At 51.1% G+C, this 13,046-nt stretch overlaps 1 protein-coding gene across 2 annotated transcripts in view; it reads left to right on the forward strand.

Moving 5' to 3' along the window:
• The first annotated feature begins 6,477 nt into the window (after nt 1-6,477).
• LOC146797053 (organic solute transporter subunit alpha-like) overlaps nt 6,478-13,046 on the forward strand; it is a 165,555-nt gene continuing 158,986 nt past the window's right edge. Inside the window, exon 1 of one of the 2 annotated variants that reach the window (XR_014969678.1) lies at nt 6,478-7,017. Coding sequence is in view for 1 of the 2 variants with exons in the window: in XM_085629664.1 (XP_085485790.1) it covers nt 6,951-7,017 (67 nt within the window). In the remaining variant the exon portion in view is untranslated. The remainder of the gene's footprint in view (nt 7,018-13,046) is intronic. The other variant, XM_085629664.1, reaches the window with a different exon arrangement.

Below are 13,046 nucleotides of genomic sequence, written 5' to 3' on the forward strand. Positions count from 1 at the left end.
TGCTGTGAGTGCACGAGGCAGGCCTTCCACCTGCTGCAGCCCCCTGTGAGTGCACGAGGCAGGCCGTCCTCCTGCTGCAGCCTCCTGCGAGTGCACGAGTCAGGCCTTCTTCCTGGTGCAGCCTCCTGTGAGTGCACAAGGCAGGCCTTCTTCCTGGTGCAGCCTCCTATGAGTGTCGAGGCAGGCCTTCTTCCTGGTGCAGTCTCCTGTGAGTGCACGAGGAAGGCCTTCTTCCTGGTGCAGCCTCCTGTGAGATTCGCGGCAGGCCTTCTTCCTGGTCCAGCCTCCTGTGAGTGCACAATGCAGGCCTTCTTCCTGGTGCAGCCTCCTGTGAGTGTCGAAGCTGGCCTTTTTCCTGGTGCAGCCTCCTATGAGTGCACGAGGCAGGCCTTATTCCCGGTGCAGCCTCCTTTGAGTGCATGAGGCAGGCCTTCTTCCTGGTGCAGCCACCTGTGAGTGCCGAGGCAGGCCTTCTTCCTCGTGGAGCCTCCTGTGAGTGCACGATGCATGCCTTCTTCCTGATGCAGCCTCCTGTGAGTGCACGAGGCAGGCCTTCTTCCAGATGCAGCCTCCTGTGAGTGCACAAGGCAGGCCTTCTTCCTGGTGCAGCCTCCTATGAGTGTCGAGGCAGGCCTTCTTCCTGGTGCAGCCTCATGTGAGTGCACGATGCAGGCCTTCTTCCTGGTGCAGCCTCCTGTGAGTGTCAAGGCAGGCCTTCTTCCTGCTGCAGCCTGCTGTGAGTGCACGAGGCAGGCCTTATTCCCGGTGCAGCCTCCTGTGAGTGCACGAGGCAGGCCGCCTTCCTGATGCATGAGTGCACGAGGCAAGCCTTCTTCCAGATGCAGCCTCCTGTGAGTGCACAAGGCAGGCCTTCTTCCTGGTGCAGCCTCCTGTGAGTGTCGAGGCAGGCCTTCTTCCTGGTGCAGCCTCCTGTGAGTGCACGAGGCAGGCCTTATTCCCAGTGCAGCCTCCTGTGAGTGCATGAGGCATGCCTTCTTCCGGATGCAGCCTCCTGTGAGTGCACAAGGCAGGCCTTCTTCCTGCTGCAGCCTCCTGTGAGTGCACGAGGCAGGCCTTCTTCCGGATGCAGCCTCCTTTGAGTGCACGAGGCAGGACTTCTTCCTGGTGCAGCCTCATGTGAGTGCCCGAGGCAGGTTTTCTTCCTGATGCAGCCTCCTGTGAGTGCACGAGGCAGGCCTTCCACCTGCTGCAGCCTCCTGTGAGTGCACGAGACAGGCCTTCTTCCTGAGACAGCCTCCTGAGTGCATGATGCAGACCTTCTTCCTAGTGCAGCCTCCTGTGAGTGCACGAGGCAGGTCTTCTTCCTGATGCAGCCTCCTGTGAGTGCACAAGGCAGGCCTTCCTGATGCAGCCTTCATTGCTTGCACCGGTTTAGGTTGTGTGTCTGAAATATCCTCCATTCTATAGACAGAGCTAGGCCTTCTTCCTGATGCAGCCTTTTTTGCGTGTGTTAGTCCTTTATCCAATACAGCCGCCATTGAGTGCACTGAGCAGGCCTTCCTGGAAGAGCCTTCTGTGAGTGCACGAAACAGGCCATCCTGATGCTGCCTCCACTGAGTGAAACAGACAGATCTTCTTCGTGATGCAGCCTCTATTAGGTGCACGAGGCAGGCCTTCTTGATGCAGCCTCCATTGAGTATACGCCTTTCTGCTGCAGCCTCCTGTGAGTGCACGAAGCAGGCCTTCCTGATCCAGCCTCCATTGTGTGCACCGGGTTAGGTTGTGTGTCTGACACAGCCTCCACTGTAGGCATTTTCCTGATGCAGCATCCTTTGTGGGTGTTAAACCTTTATCCTTATGCAGCCTCCGTTGAGTGCACAAGGCAGGCCTATCCAGTGCAGCCTCCATTGAGTGCACGAGGCCAGTCTTCCTGGTGCAGCCTCCATTGTATGCGCAGAGCTATGCCTTCTTCCTGATGCAGCCTCCTGTGAGTGCACAAAGCAGTCCTTCTTCCTGATGCAGCCTCCACTGAGTGCATGAGACAGGCCTTCCTTATGCAGCCTCCTGTGAGTGCACGAGGCAGGCCTTCCACCTGCTGCTGTGAGTGCACGAGGCAGGCCTTCCACCTGCTGCAGCCTCCTGTGAGTGCACGAGGCAGGCCTTCCACCTGCCGCAGCCTCCTGTGAGTGCACGCGGCAGACCTTCTTCCAGGTGCAGCCTACTGTGAGTGCACGAGGCAGGCCTTCTTGCTGCAGCCTCTTGTGAGATCCCGAGGCAGGCCTTCCACCTGCAGCAGCCTCCAGTGAGTGCATGAGGCAGACCTTCTTCCTGCTGCAGCCTCCAGTGAGTGCACGAGGCAGGCCTTCTTCCTGGTGCAGCCTACTTTGAGTGCACGAGGCAGGCCTTCTTCCTGATGCAGCCTCCACTGAGTGTATGAGACAGGCCTTCCTGATGCCGCCTCCTGTGAGTGCACGAGGCAGGCCTTCCACCTGCTGCTGTGAGTGCACGAGGCAGGCCTTCCACCTGGTGCAGCCTCCTGTGAGTGCACAAGGCAGGCATTCCACCTGCTGCTGTGAGGGCACGAGGCAGGCCCTCTTCCTGATGCAGCCTCCTGTGAGTGCACGAGGCAGGCCTTCCACCTGCTGCAGCCTCCTGTGAGTGCACGAGGCAGACCTTCTTCCTAGGGCAGCCTCCTGTTAGTGCACGAGACAGGCCTTCTTGCTGCAGCCTCTTGTGAGTGCACGAGGCAGGCCTTCCACCTGCTGCAGCCTCCGGTGACGGCACGAGGCAGGGCTTCTTCCTGGTGCAGCCTACTTTGAGTGCACGAGGGAGGCCTTCTTCCTGTGCAGCCTCCTGTGAGTGCACGAGGCAGGCCTTCTTCCTGCTGCAGCCTCCTGTGAGTGCACGAGGCAGGCCTTTTTCCGGATGCAGCCTCCTTTGAGTGCACGAGGCAGGACTTCTTCCTGGTGCAGCCTCCTGTGAGTGCCCGAGGCAGGCCTTCTTCCTGATGCAGCCTCCTGTGAGTGCACGAGGCAGGCCTTCCACCTGCTGCAGCCTCCTGTGAGTGCACGAGACAGGCCTTCTTCCTGAGACAGGCTCCTGAGTGCATGATGCAGACCTTCTTCCTAGTGCAGCCTCCTGTGAGTGCACGAGGCAGGTCTTCTTCCTGATGCAGCCTCCTGTGAGTGCACAAGGCAGGCCTTCCTGATGCAGCCTTCATTGCTTGCACCGGTTTAGGTTGTGTGTCTGAAATAGCCTCCATTCTATAGACAGAGCTAGGCCTTCTTCCTGATGCAGCCTTTTTTGCGTGTGTTAGTCCTTTATCCAATACAGCCGCCATTGAGTGCACTGAGCAGGCCTTCCTGGAAGAGCCTTCTGTGAGTGCACGAGACAGGCCATCCTGATGCTGCCTCCACTGAGTGAAACAGACAGATCTTCTTCGTGATGCAGCCTCTATTAAGTGCACGAGGCAGGCCTTCTTGATGCAGCCTCCATTGAGTATACGCCTTTCTGCTGCAGCCTCCTGTGAGTGCACGAAGCAGGCCTTCCTGATCCAGCCTCCATTATGTGCACCGGGTTAGGTTGTGTGTCTGACACAGCCTCCACTGTAGGCATTTTCCTGATGCAGCATCCTTTGTGGGTGTTAAACCTTTATCCTTATGCAGCCTCCGTTGAGTGCACAAGGCAGGCCTATCCAGTGCAGCCTCCATTGAGTGCACGAGGCCAGTCTTCCTGGTGCAGCCTCCATTGTATGCGCAGAGCTATGCCTTCTTCCTGATGCAGCCTCCTGTGAGTGCACAAAGCAGTCCTTCTTTCTGATGCAGTCTCCACTGAGTGCATGAGACAGGCCTTCTTTATGCAGCCTCCTGTGAGTGCACGAGGCAGGCCTTCCACCTGCTGCTGTGAGTGCACGAGGCAGGCCTTCCACCTGCTGCAGCCTCCTGTGAGTGCACGAGGCAGGCCTTCCACCTGCCGCAGCCTCCTGTGAGTGCACGCGGCAGACCTTCTTCCAGGTGCAGCCTACTGTGAGTGCACGAGGCAGGCCTTCTTGCTGCAGCCTCTTGTGAGTTCCCGAGGCAGGCCTTCCACCTGCAGCAGCCTCTAGTGAGTGCACGAGGCAGACCTTCTTCCTGCTGCAGCCTCCAGTGAGTGCACGAGGCAGGCCTTCTTCCTGGTGCAGCCTACTTTGAGTGCACGAGGCAGGCCTTCTTCTTGTGCAGCCTCCTGTGAGTGCACGAGGCAGGGCTTCTTCCTGGTGCAGCCTACTTTGAGTGCACGAGGGAGGCCTTCTTCCTGTGCAGCCTCCTGTGAGTGCACGAGGCAGGCCTTCTTCCGGATGCAGCCTCCTGTGAGTGCACAAGGCAAGCCTTCTTCCTGGTGCAGCCTCCTGTGAGTGCACAATGCAGGTCTTCTTCATGATGCAGCCTCCTGTGAGTGCACGAGGCAGGCCTTCTTCCTGCTGCAGCCTCCTGTGAGTGCACGAGGCAGGCCTTCCTCCTGCTGCAGCCTCCTGTGAGTGCACGAGGCAGGCCTTCCACCTGCTGCAGCCTCCTGTGAGTACACAAGTCAGGCCTTCTTCCTGGTGCAGCCTCCTGTGAGTGCACGAGTCAGGCCTTCTTCCTGGTGCAGCCTCCTGTGAGTGCAGCCTCCTGTGAGTGCACGAGGCAGGGCTTCCACCTGCTGCAGCCTTCTGTGAGTGCACGAGGCAGGCCGTCCTCCTGCTACAGCCTCCACTGAGTGCATGAGACAGGCCTTCCTCCTGCTGCAGCCTCCTGTGAGTGCACGAGGCAGGCCGTCTTCCTGCTGCAGCCTCCTGTGAGTGCAAGAGGCAGGGCTTCCACCTGCTGCAGCCTCCCGTGAGGGCACGAGGCAGGCCGTCTTCCTGCTGCAGCCTCCTGTGAATGCAAGAGGCAGGGCTTCCTCCTGCTGCAGCCTCCCGTGAGGGCACGAGGCAGGGCTTCTTCCTGATGCAGCCTCCTGTGAGTGCACGAGGCAGGCCTTCTTCCGGATGCAGCCTCCTGTGAGTGCACGAGGCAGGCCGTCTTCCTGCTGCAGCCTCCTGTGAGTGCACGAGGCAAGCCTTCTTTCTGATGCAGCCTCCCGTGAGGTCACGAGGCAGGCCTTCCACCTGCTGCAGCCTCCTGTGAGTGCACGAGGCAAGCCTTCTTTCTGATGCAGCCTCCCGTGAGTGCACGATGCAGACCTTCTTCCTAGTGCAGTTTCCTGTGAGTGCACGAGGCAGGTCTTCTTCCTGATGCAGCCTCCTGTGAGTGTATGAGGCAGGCCTTCTTCCTGATGCAGCCTCCTGTGAGTGCATGAGGCAGGCCTTCCACCTGCTGCAGCCTCCTGTGAGTGCACGAGGCAGGCCTTCTTCCGAATGCAGCCTCCTGTGAGTGCACGAGGCAGGCCTTCTTTCTGCTGCAGCCTCCTTTGAGTGCACGAGTCAGGCCTTCTTCCTGGTGCAGCCTCCTGTGAGTGCACGAGGCAGGCCTTCCACCTGCTGCAGCCTCCTGTGAGTGCACGAGTCAGGCCTTCTTCCTGGTGCAGTCTCCTGTGAGTGCACGAGTCAGGCCTTCTTCCTGGTGCAGCCTCCTGTGAGTGCACGAGCAAGGCCTTCCACCTGCTGCAGCCTCCTGTGAGTGCACGAGGCAGGCCGTCCTCCTGCTGCAGCCTCCTGTGAGTGCACGAGTCCGGCCTTCTTCCTGGTGTAGCCTCCTGTGAGTGCACGAGGCAGGCCTCCCTCCTGTTGCAGCCGCCTGTGAGTGCACGAGGCAGGTCTTCTTCCTGGAAGAGCCTTCTGTGAGTGCTCGAGGCAGGCCTTCTTCCTGGTGCAGTCTCCTGTGAGTGCACGAGGCAGGCCTTCCACCTGCTGTAGCCTCCTGTGAGTGCACTAGGCAGGCCTTCTTCCGGATGCAGCCTCCTGTGAGTGCACAAGGCAGGCCTTCTTCCTGGTGCAGCCTCCTGTGAGTGCACAATGCAGGTCTGCTTCCGGATGCAGCCTCCTGTGAGTGCACGAGGCAGGCCTTCCACCTGTTGCAGCCTCCCGTGAGTGCACGAGGCAGACCTTCTTCCTAGGGCAGCCTCTTGTTAGTGCACGAGACAGGCCTTCTTGCTGCAGCCTCCTGTGAGTGCACGAGGCAGGCCGTCTTCCTGCTGCAGCCTCCTGTGAGTGCAAGAGGCAGGGCTTCCTCGTGCTGCAGCCTCCCGTGAGTGCACGAGGCAGGCCGTCTTCCTGCTGCAGCCTCCTGTGAGTGCACGATGCAGGCCTTCCACCTGCTGCAGCCTCCCGTGAGTGCACGAGGCAGGCCTCCTTCTTCCTGCTGCAGCCTCCGTTTTGCTCACCGGGTTAGGTCTTCTGCCTGACACAGCCTCCATTGTACGCAGCAGTCATTGTCACCTACAGTCCCTGAGTGAGGATGGACTTGGACCCCTCACCTCGACGTTCACACCTGGTCCGGTCAATGATTAATGAGCTATTAGGAAGGGCACCTGGACTCCACCACCATCAGCCGCTCTGGTGGGGGCGGAAGGGAGTGCCGGGCTGGGAAGACTCTATCTGCTTCGTTTCCAAGGGGAGAGGGAGCCGAGAGGCTGCAGGGGTACAGAAGAAACGAGGGAGAGAAGCGTACAGAGGGAGGGCGGGAGAGAACGAGGGGAGAAGAGGTGGACCAGGGAATGCCTCTTCAATCAGGGCGATGGAGGGACGCGTTCTGACTGCGATCCGGTGACAAGGAGAACCTTGTGGGAGGCAAAGCACGTGGAGGAGGAAGATAAGAAGACAAGAACGAAAAGGAAAGGACAACAGAGAAGTGTAGGTGGGAGGAGAAGAGTCCCAGGAAAAAGGAAGGAAGAGGAAATGGAGGAGAACGGAGGAGGCTAGGCGTCGGGTGCAAATCCAAGGGAGGCTCCCGGGTGAAATGTTGGGGCGCAGATAAGAAAGGTCATCAGAGAGCTGGGGTCAGGCCAGAGCGACCCATGAAGGCGAGACCATGGCCAAGCCATCCAACTGCTCCCTCCCAGGAGGGAACTTCCCTCTGGCCTCCGAGTTCTTCCAAGGTAAGGAACCTGCAGCCTCGCCTTACACGCGTGATCCCAGGCCACCGCCACCGCTAGCCAGTCCTGCCGCTGGTGGGGGGAAGCCAATGCTGATATACCGATTTATGTGACATGTTCCTCTCTAGCAAGACTGCATTTTCATCCTTTGTAACATATTCATTTATAATAGGGACCCCATTCTCTAGTGGCAATTCAAATCCACCAGTTGCAAATGGTTTCTACTGGATCTGTTTGTGGCGCATGGATTTCAGGACACTGAATCCTATGGGTAGCTGACTTGTTTCCATAACAGTTCAGTCGATTTAAAAGAAAACCCAAAATGGCAGCAAGTGCCCCCTTAGAAACCCTTTTATCTGGAATATGCACCTGAGTTACAAGGCGGACAGCGCCCCCTCCTTCAAAGTGAGTACAGAGGGCTTTTGATGTGAACATAAAGCCCCATTTTACATTTCCCACTTAAGTACTTTGCACTGGTGGAAAGCATTGAAGGGAGGTAAATAGCTGATCATTGTAAAGTAAATAGGTGGGTGCGAATTTCTGAAGAAGGGCCAGCTATGGCAAGGACTGGTCTGAACAAGGTGCCTGTCCTGCCCAGACTAGGCTTAGAGCAGAAGCCGGCACTTTGCTAATTGTAAACAATTGTGCAGGAATAAAATGGCCGCCATGTTTTGCATCATGGAAGACACCCGGAAGCTGAGCCCCTTCTCTTGTCTGAAGCCCTTGTGGTCTTTTCCGCTGTGTGGCCGCAGGAGTAAGGGTTACAGAAGGTCCAAGGACAAGGCCCTTCATCGCCCTCGATGGCCCCTTCAGGTACAATAAGCCCCCGCGAAAGAATGTATTCTGTGCATAGCAACTGCAGGAAAGCATTCTGTGCCCAGTAACTGCAGGAAAGCATTCTGTGCATAGCAACTGCAGGAAAGCATTCTGTGCCCAGTAATTGAAGTCAAGTGTCTGTGCAGAGTAACTGAAAGAAACCATTCTGTGCACAGTAACTGAAAGAAAGCATTCTGTGCCCAGTAACTGAAAGAAAGCATTCTGTGCCCAGTAACTGAAAGAAAGCATTCTGTGTCCAGTAATTGAAGTCAAGTGTCTGTGCACAGTAACTAAAAGAAAGCATTCTGTGCACAGTAACTGAAAGAAAGCATTCTGTGCCCAGTAATTGAAAGAAAGCATTCTGTGCCCAGTAATTGAAAGAAAGCATTCTGTGCCCAGTAATTGAAAGAAAGCATTCTGTGCCCAGTAATTGAAGTCAAGTGTCTGTGCACAGTGACTGAAAGAAAGCATTCTGTGCACAGTAACTGAAAGAAAGCATTCTGTGCACAGTAACTGAAAGAAAGCATTCTGTGCCCAGTAATTGAAGTCAAGTGTCTGTGCACAGTAACTGAAAGAAAGCATTCTGTGCACAGTAACTGAAAGAAAGCATTCTGTGCCCAGTAACTGAAAGAAAGCATTCTGTGCCCAGTAACTGAAAGAAAGCATTCTGTGCACAGTAACTGAAAGAAAGCATTCTGTGCCCAGTAATTGAAGTCAAGTGTCTGTGCACAGTAACTAAAAGAAAGCATTCTGTGCACAGTAACTGAAAGAAAGCATTCTGTGTCCAGTAACTGAAAGAAAGCATTCTGTGCACAGTAACTGAAAGAAAGCATTCTGTGCCCAGTAACTGAAAGAAAGCATTCTGTGCCCAGTAATTGAAGTCAAGTGTCTGTGCACAGTAATTGAAAGAAAGCATTCTGTGTCCAGTAACTGAAAGAAAGCATTCTGTGCACAGTAACTGAAAGAAAGCATTCTGTGCCCAGTAACTGAAAGAAAGCATTCTGTGCCCAGTAACTGAAAGAAAGCATTCTGTGCCCAGTAACTGAAAGAAAGCATTCTGTGCCCAGTAACTGAAAGAAAGCATTCTGTGCCCAGTAACTGAAAGAAAGCATTCTGTGCCCAGTAACTGAAAGAAAGCATTCTGTGCCCAGTAACTGAAAGAAAGCATTCTGTGCCCAGTAATTGAAGTCAAGTGTCTGTGCAGAGTAACTGAAGGAAAGTATATGTGCACAGTACATTTAGGGAAATCAATGTGCACAGTACCTGAAGGAAAGCAATTAGTGCACAATAACTAAAGAAAAGCATTATGTGCACTGTACATTTAGGGAAATCAATATGCACATTAACTGAAGGAAATTGTTCTGTGCACAGTAACTGAAGGAAATGATTTGGTGCATAGTAACTAAAGGAAAGCGGTCTGCGCATAGTAACTGAAGAAAGTATCTGTGCGCGGTAACTGAAGGAAAGCATTCTGTGCCCAGTAACTGAAGTCAAGTGTCTGTGCACTTATTCCATGCACAGTACATTTAGGGAAATCAATGTGCATAGTACCTGAAGGAAAGCATTATGTGCACAGTACATTTAGGGAAATCAATGTGCATAGTAACTGAAGGAAAGCATTATGTGCACAGTACATTTAGGGAATCAATGTGCACATTAACTGAAAGAAATTGTTCTGTGCACAGTAACTGAAGGACATTATTTTGTGCACAGTAACTAAAGGAAAGCACTCTGTGCACAGTAACTGATGGAAAGCATTCTGTGCCCAGTAACTGAAGGAAACCATTCTATGACAACAATTGAGTAAAGGATTTCTGGGTACAGCAATTGAAAGGAATTCACTGTGCACACAACGCTTTGGTTTGCACAGTAACCGAGTCAAGGATTTATGTGCACAGTAATTGAAGATAATCATTACCTGCACAGGAACTGAAATGAAAGCATTCTAGGGCACAGCAGCTGTACGTAAACATTCTGTGCACAGTAACTGATGGGAGAGCTTTCTGTCCTAACAACTGAAGGGAAATCCCTGCGTACACAGTAACAGAAAGTGAGTGTTCCTTAGCACAGTAACTGAGTGAAGGATTTCTGTGCGCAGTAACTGAAGGAATCATTGTGTGCAAGGTAACTGAAGGAAAAGGTTTTATGTCGCAGTAACTAGGGAAAAGATTTCAATGCACAGTAATTAAAGGATGATTGTGTGCATAGCAACTGAAGGAAAACATTATTTGGAACAGCAATTGAATAGAAAGCATTCTGCTCACAGTAACTGAAGGGAAAGCATTCTGCGCACAGTAACTGAATGGAAAGCATTCTCATCACAGTAACTGAATGGAAAGCATTCTGCTCACAGTAACTGAATGGAAAGCATTCTCATCACAGTAACTGAATGGAAAGCATTCTGCTCACAGTAACTGAAGGGAAAGCATTCTGCTCACAGTAACTGAAGGGAAAGCATTCTGCTCACAGTAACTGAATGGAAAGCATTCTGCGCACAGTAACTGAATGGAAAGCATTCTCATCACAGTAACTGAATGGAAAGCATTCTGCGCACAGTAACTGAATGGAAAGCATTCTCATCACAGTAACTGAATGGAAAGCATTCTGCTCACAGTAACTGAAGGGAAAGCATTCTGCTCACAGTAACTGAATGGAAAGCATTCTGCGCACAGTAACTGAATGGAAAGCATTCTCATCACAGTAACTGAATGGAAAGCATTCTGCTCACAGTAACTGAAGGGAAAGCATTCTGCTCACAGTAACTGAATGGAAAGCATTCTGCGCACAGTAACTGAATGGAAAGCATTCTCATCACAGTAACTGAATGGAAAGCATTCTCATCACAGTAACTGAATGGAAAGCATTCTGCGCACAGTAACTGAATGGAAAGCATTCTCATCACAGTAACTGAATGGAAAGCATTCTGCTCACAGTAACTGAAGGGAAAGCATTCTGCGCACAGTAACTGAATGGAAAGCATTCTCATCACAGTAACTGAATGGAAAGCATTCTGCTCACAGTAACTGAATGGAAAGCATTCTCATCACAGTAACTGAATGGAAAGCATTCTGCTCACAGTAACTGAAGGGAAAGCATTCTGCTCACAGTAACTGAAGGGAAAGCATTCTGCTCACAGTAACTGAATGGAAAGCATTCTGCGCACAGTAACTGAATGGAAAGCATTCTCATCACAGTAACAGAATGGAAAGCATTCTGCGCACAGTAACTGAATGGAAAGCATTCTCATCACAGTAACTGAATGGAAAGCATTCTGCTCACAGTAACTGAAGGGAAAGCATTCTGCTCACAGTAACTGAATGGAAAGCATTCTGCGCACAGTAACTGAATGGAAAGCATTCTCATCACAGTAACTGAATGGAAAGCATTCTCATCACAGTAACTGAAGGGAAAACATTCTGCTCACAGTAACTGAATGGAAAGCATTCTGCTCTCAGTAACTGAAGGGAAAGCATTCTCATCACAGTAACTGAAGGGAAACCATTCTGCTCACAGTAACTGAATGGAAAGCATTCTCATCACAGTAACTGAAGGGAAAGCATTCTCATCACCGTAACTGAAGGGAAAGCATTCTCATCACAGTAACTGAATGGAAAGCATTCTGCTCACAGTAACTGAAGGGAAAGCATTCTCATCACAGTAACTGAAGGGAAAGCATTCTGCTCACAGTAACTGAATGGAAAGCATTCTGCTCACAGTAACTGAAGGGAAAGCATTCTCATCACAGTAACTGAAGGGAAAGCATTCTGCTCACAGTAACTGAAGGGAAAGCATTCTCATCACAGTAACTGAAGGGAAAGCATTCTGCTCACAGTAACTGAATGGAAAGCGTTCTGCTCACAGTAACTGAATGGAAAGCGTTCTGATCACAGTAACTGAAGGGAAAGCATTCTGCTCACAGTAACTGAATGGAAAGCATTCTCATCACAGTAACTGAATGGAAAGCATTCTCATCACAGTAACTGAAGGGAAAGCATTCTGCTCACAGTAACTGAATGGAAAGCATTCTGCTCACAGTAACTGAATGGAAAGCATTCTCATCACAGTAACTGAAGGGAAAGCATTCTGCTCACAGTAACTGAATGGAAAGCATTCTGCTCACAGTAACTGAATGGAAAGCATTCTCATCACAGTAACTGAAGGGAAAGCATTCTGCTCACAGTAACTGAATGGAAAGCATTCTGCTCACAGTAACTGAATGGAAAGCATTCTCATCACAGTAACTGAAGGGAAAGCATTCTGCTCACAGTAACTGAATGGAAAGCATTCTCATCACAGTAACTGAATGGAAAGCATTCTCATCACAGTAACTGAAGGGAAAGCATTCTGCTCACAGTAACTGAAGGGAAAGCATTCTGCTCACAGTAACTGAAGGGAAAGCATTCTGCTCACAGTAACTGAAGGGAACGCATTCTGCTCACAGTAAATGAAGGGAAAGCATTATGTGAATATACACAGATAGGAAGACATTCGGTGAACAGTACGTGAATGGAGTGCATTTCTTGGCTTTGTAACTGTAGAAAGTGCAGATACTATAACAAGAAAACCCACCTCCAAATTATGCTCTAAAGGAGAGTCAAGTGCATATACAGGCCACACAAACAGATACTCAATTGTACATAAGTCAATATTTCCAATAATTAAATGTTTTATGATAAATCTTTAATGTTTCCATATTTTCTTCTTTCATCCATATAGCGAAATTAAGGCAGATGTTTAGTCACACACAGTTTCAACAAAAAAAACATATTTGTATACCTCTCACCTATCACATACATGTAATTTAAAACACTCATCCTAAAAAGTACCATTCACACCTTTTCACTCATACCGTTAAAATAAAACATGCATAACTCCCTCAAATGGAACATCCTACAGTCAATGATCTTAAATGCAGAAAAAGGCTCATAAATGCACTGTCCGAGTACATCTGTAATATAGCTCACATGACAATGTTTACAATACTTATATGCATTTAGCTTTTTCTTCTTTTCAAGTTTATATAATAAACACGTAATACAGATTCAATTCTTGGTAGATGTCCCCAGGCTTAGGTTTTGGTGCAGACGCACGTTTCGGTGTTAGTGATCAACAGACCACTCACCTTCTTCAGAGCACACACAGATGGAAAATACAAAACACCCAATGATAAAAACAAGGAAAGGGGGAGGAAAACAAGGTGGCCTTGATATAAATGC

This window comes from Triturus cristatus, chromosome 10 (genome assembly GCF_964204655.1).
Source record: "Triturus cristatus chromosome 10, aTriCri1.1, whole genome shotgun sequence".
NCBI classification, from domain to species: Eukaryota; Metazoa; Chordata; class Amphibia; order Caudata; family Salamandridae; genus Triturus; species Triturus cristatus.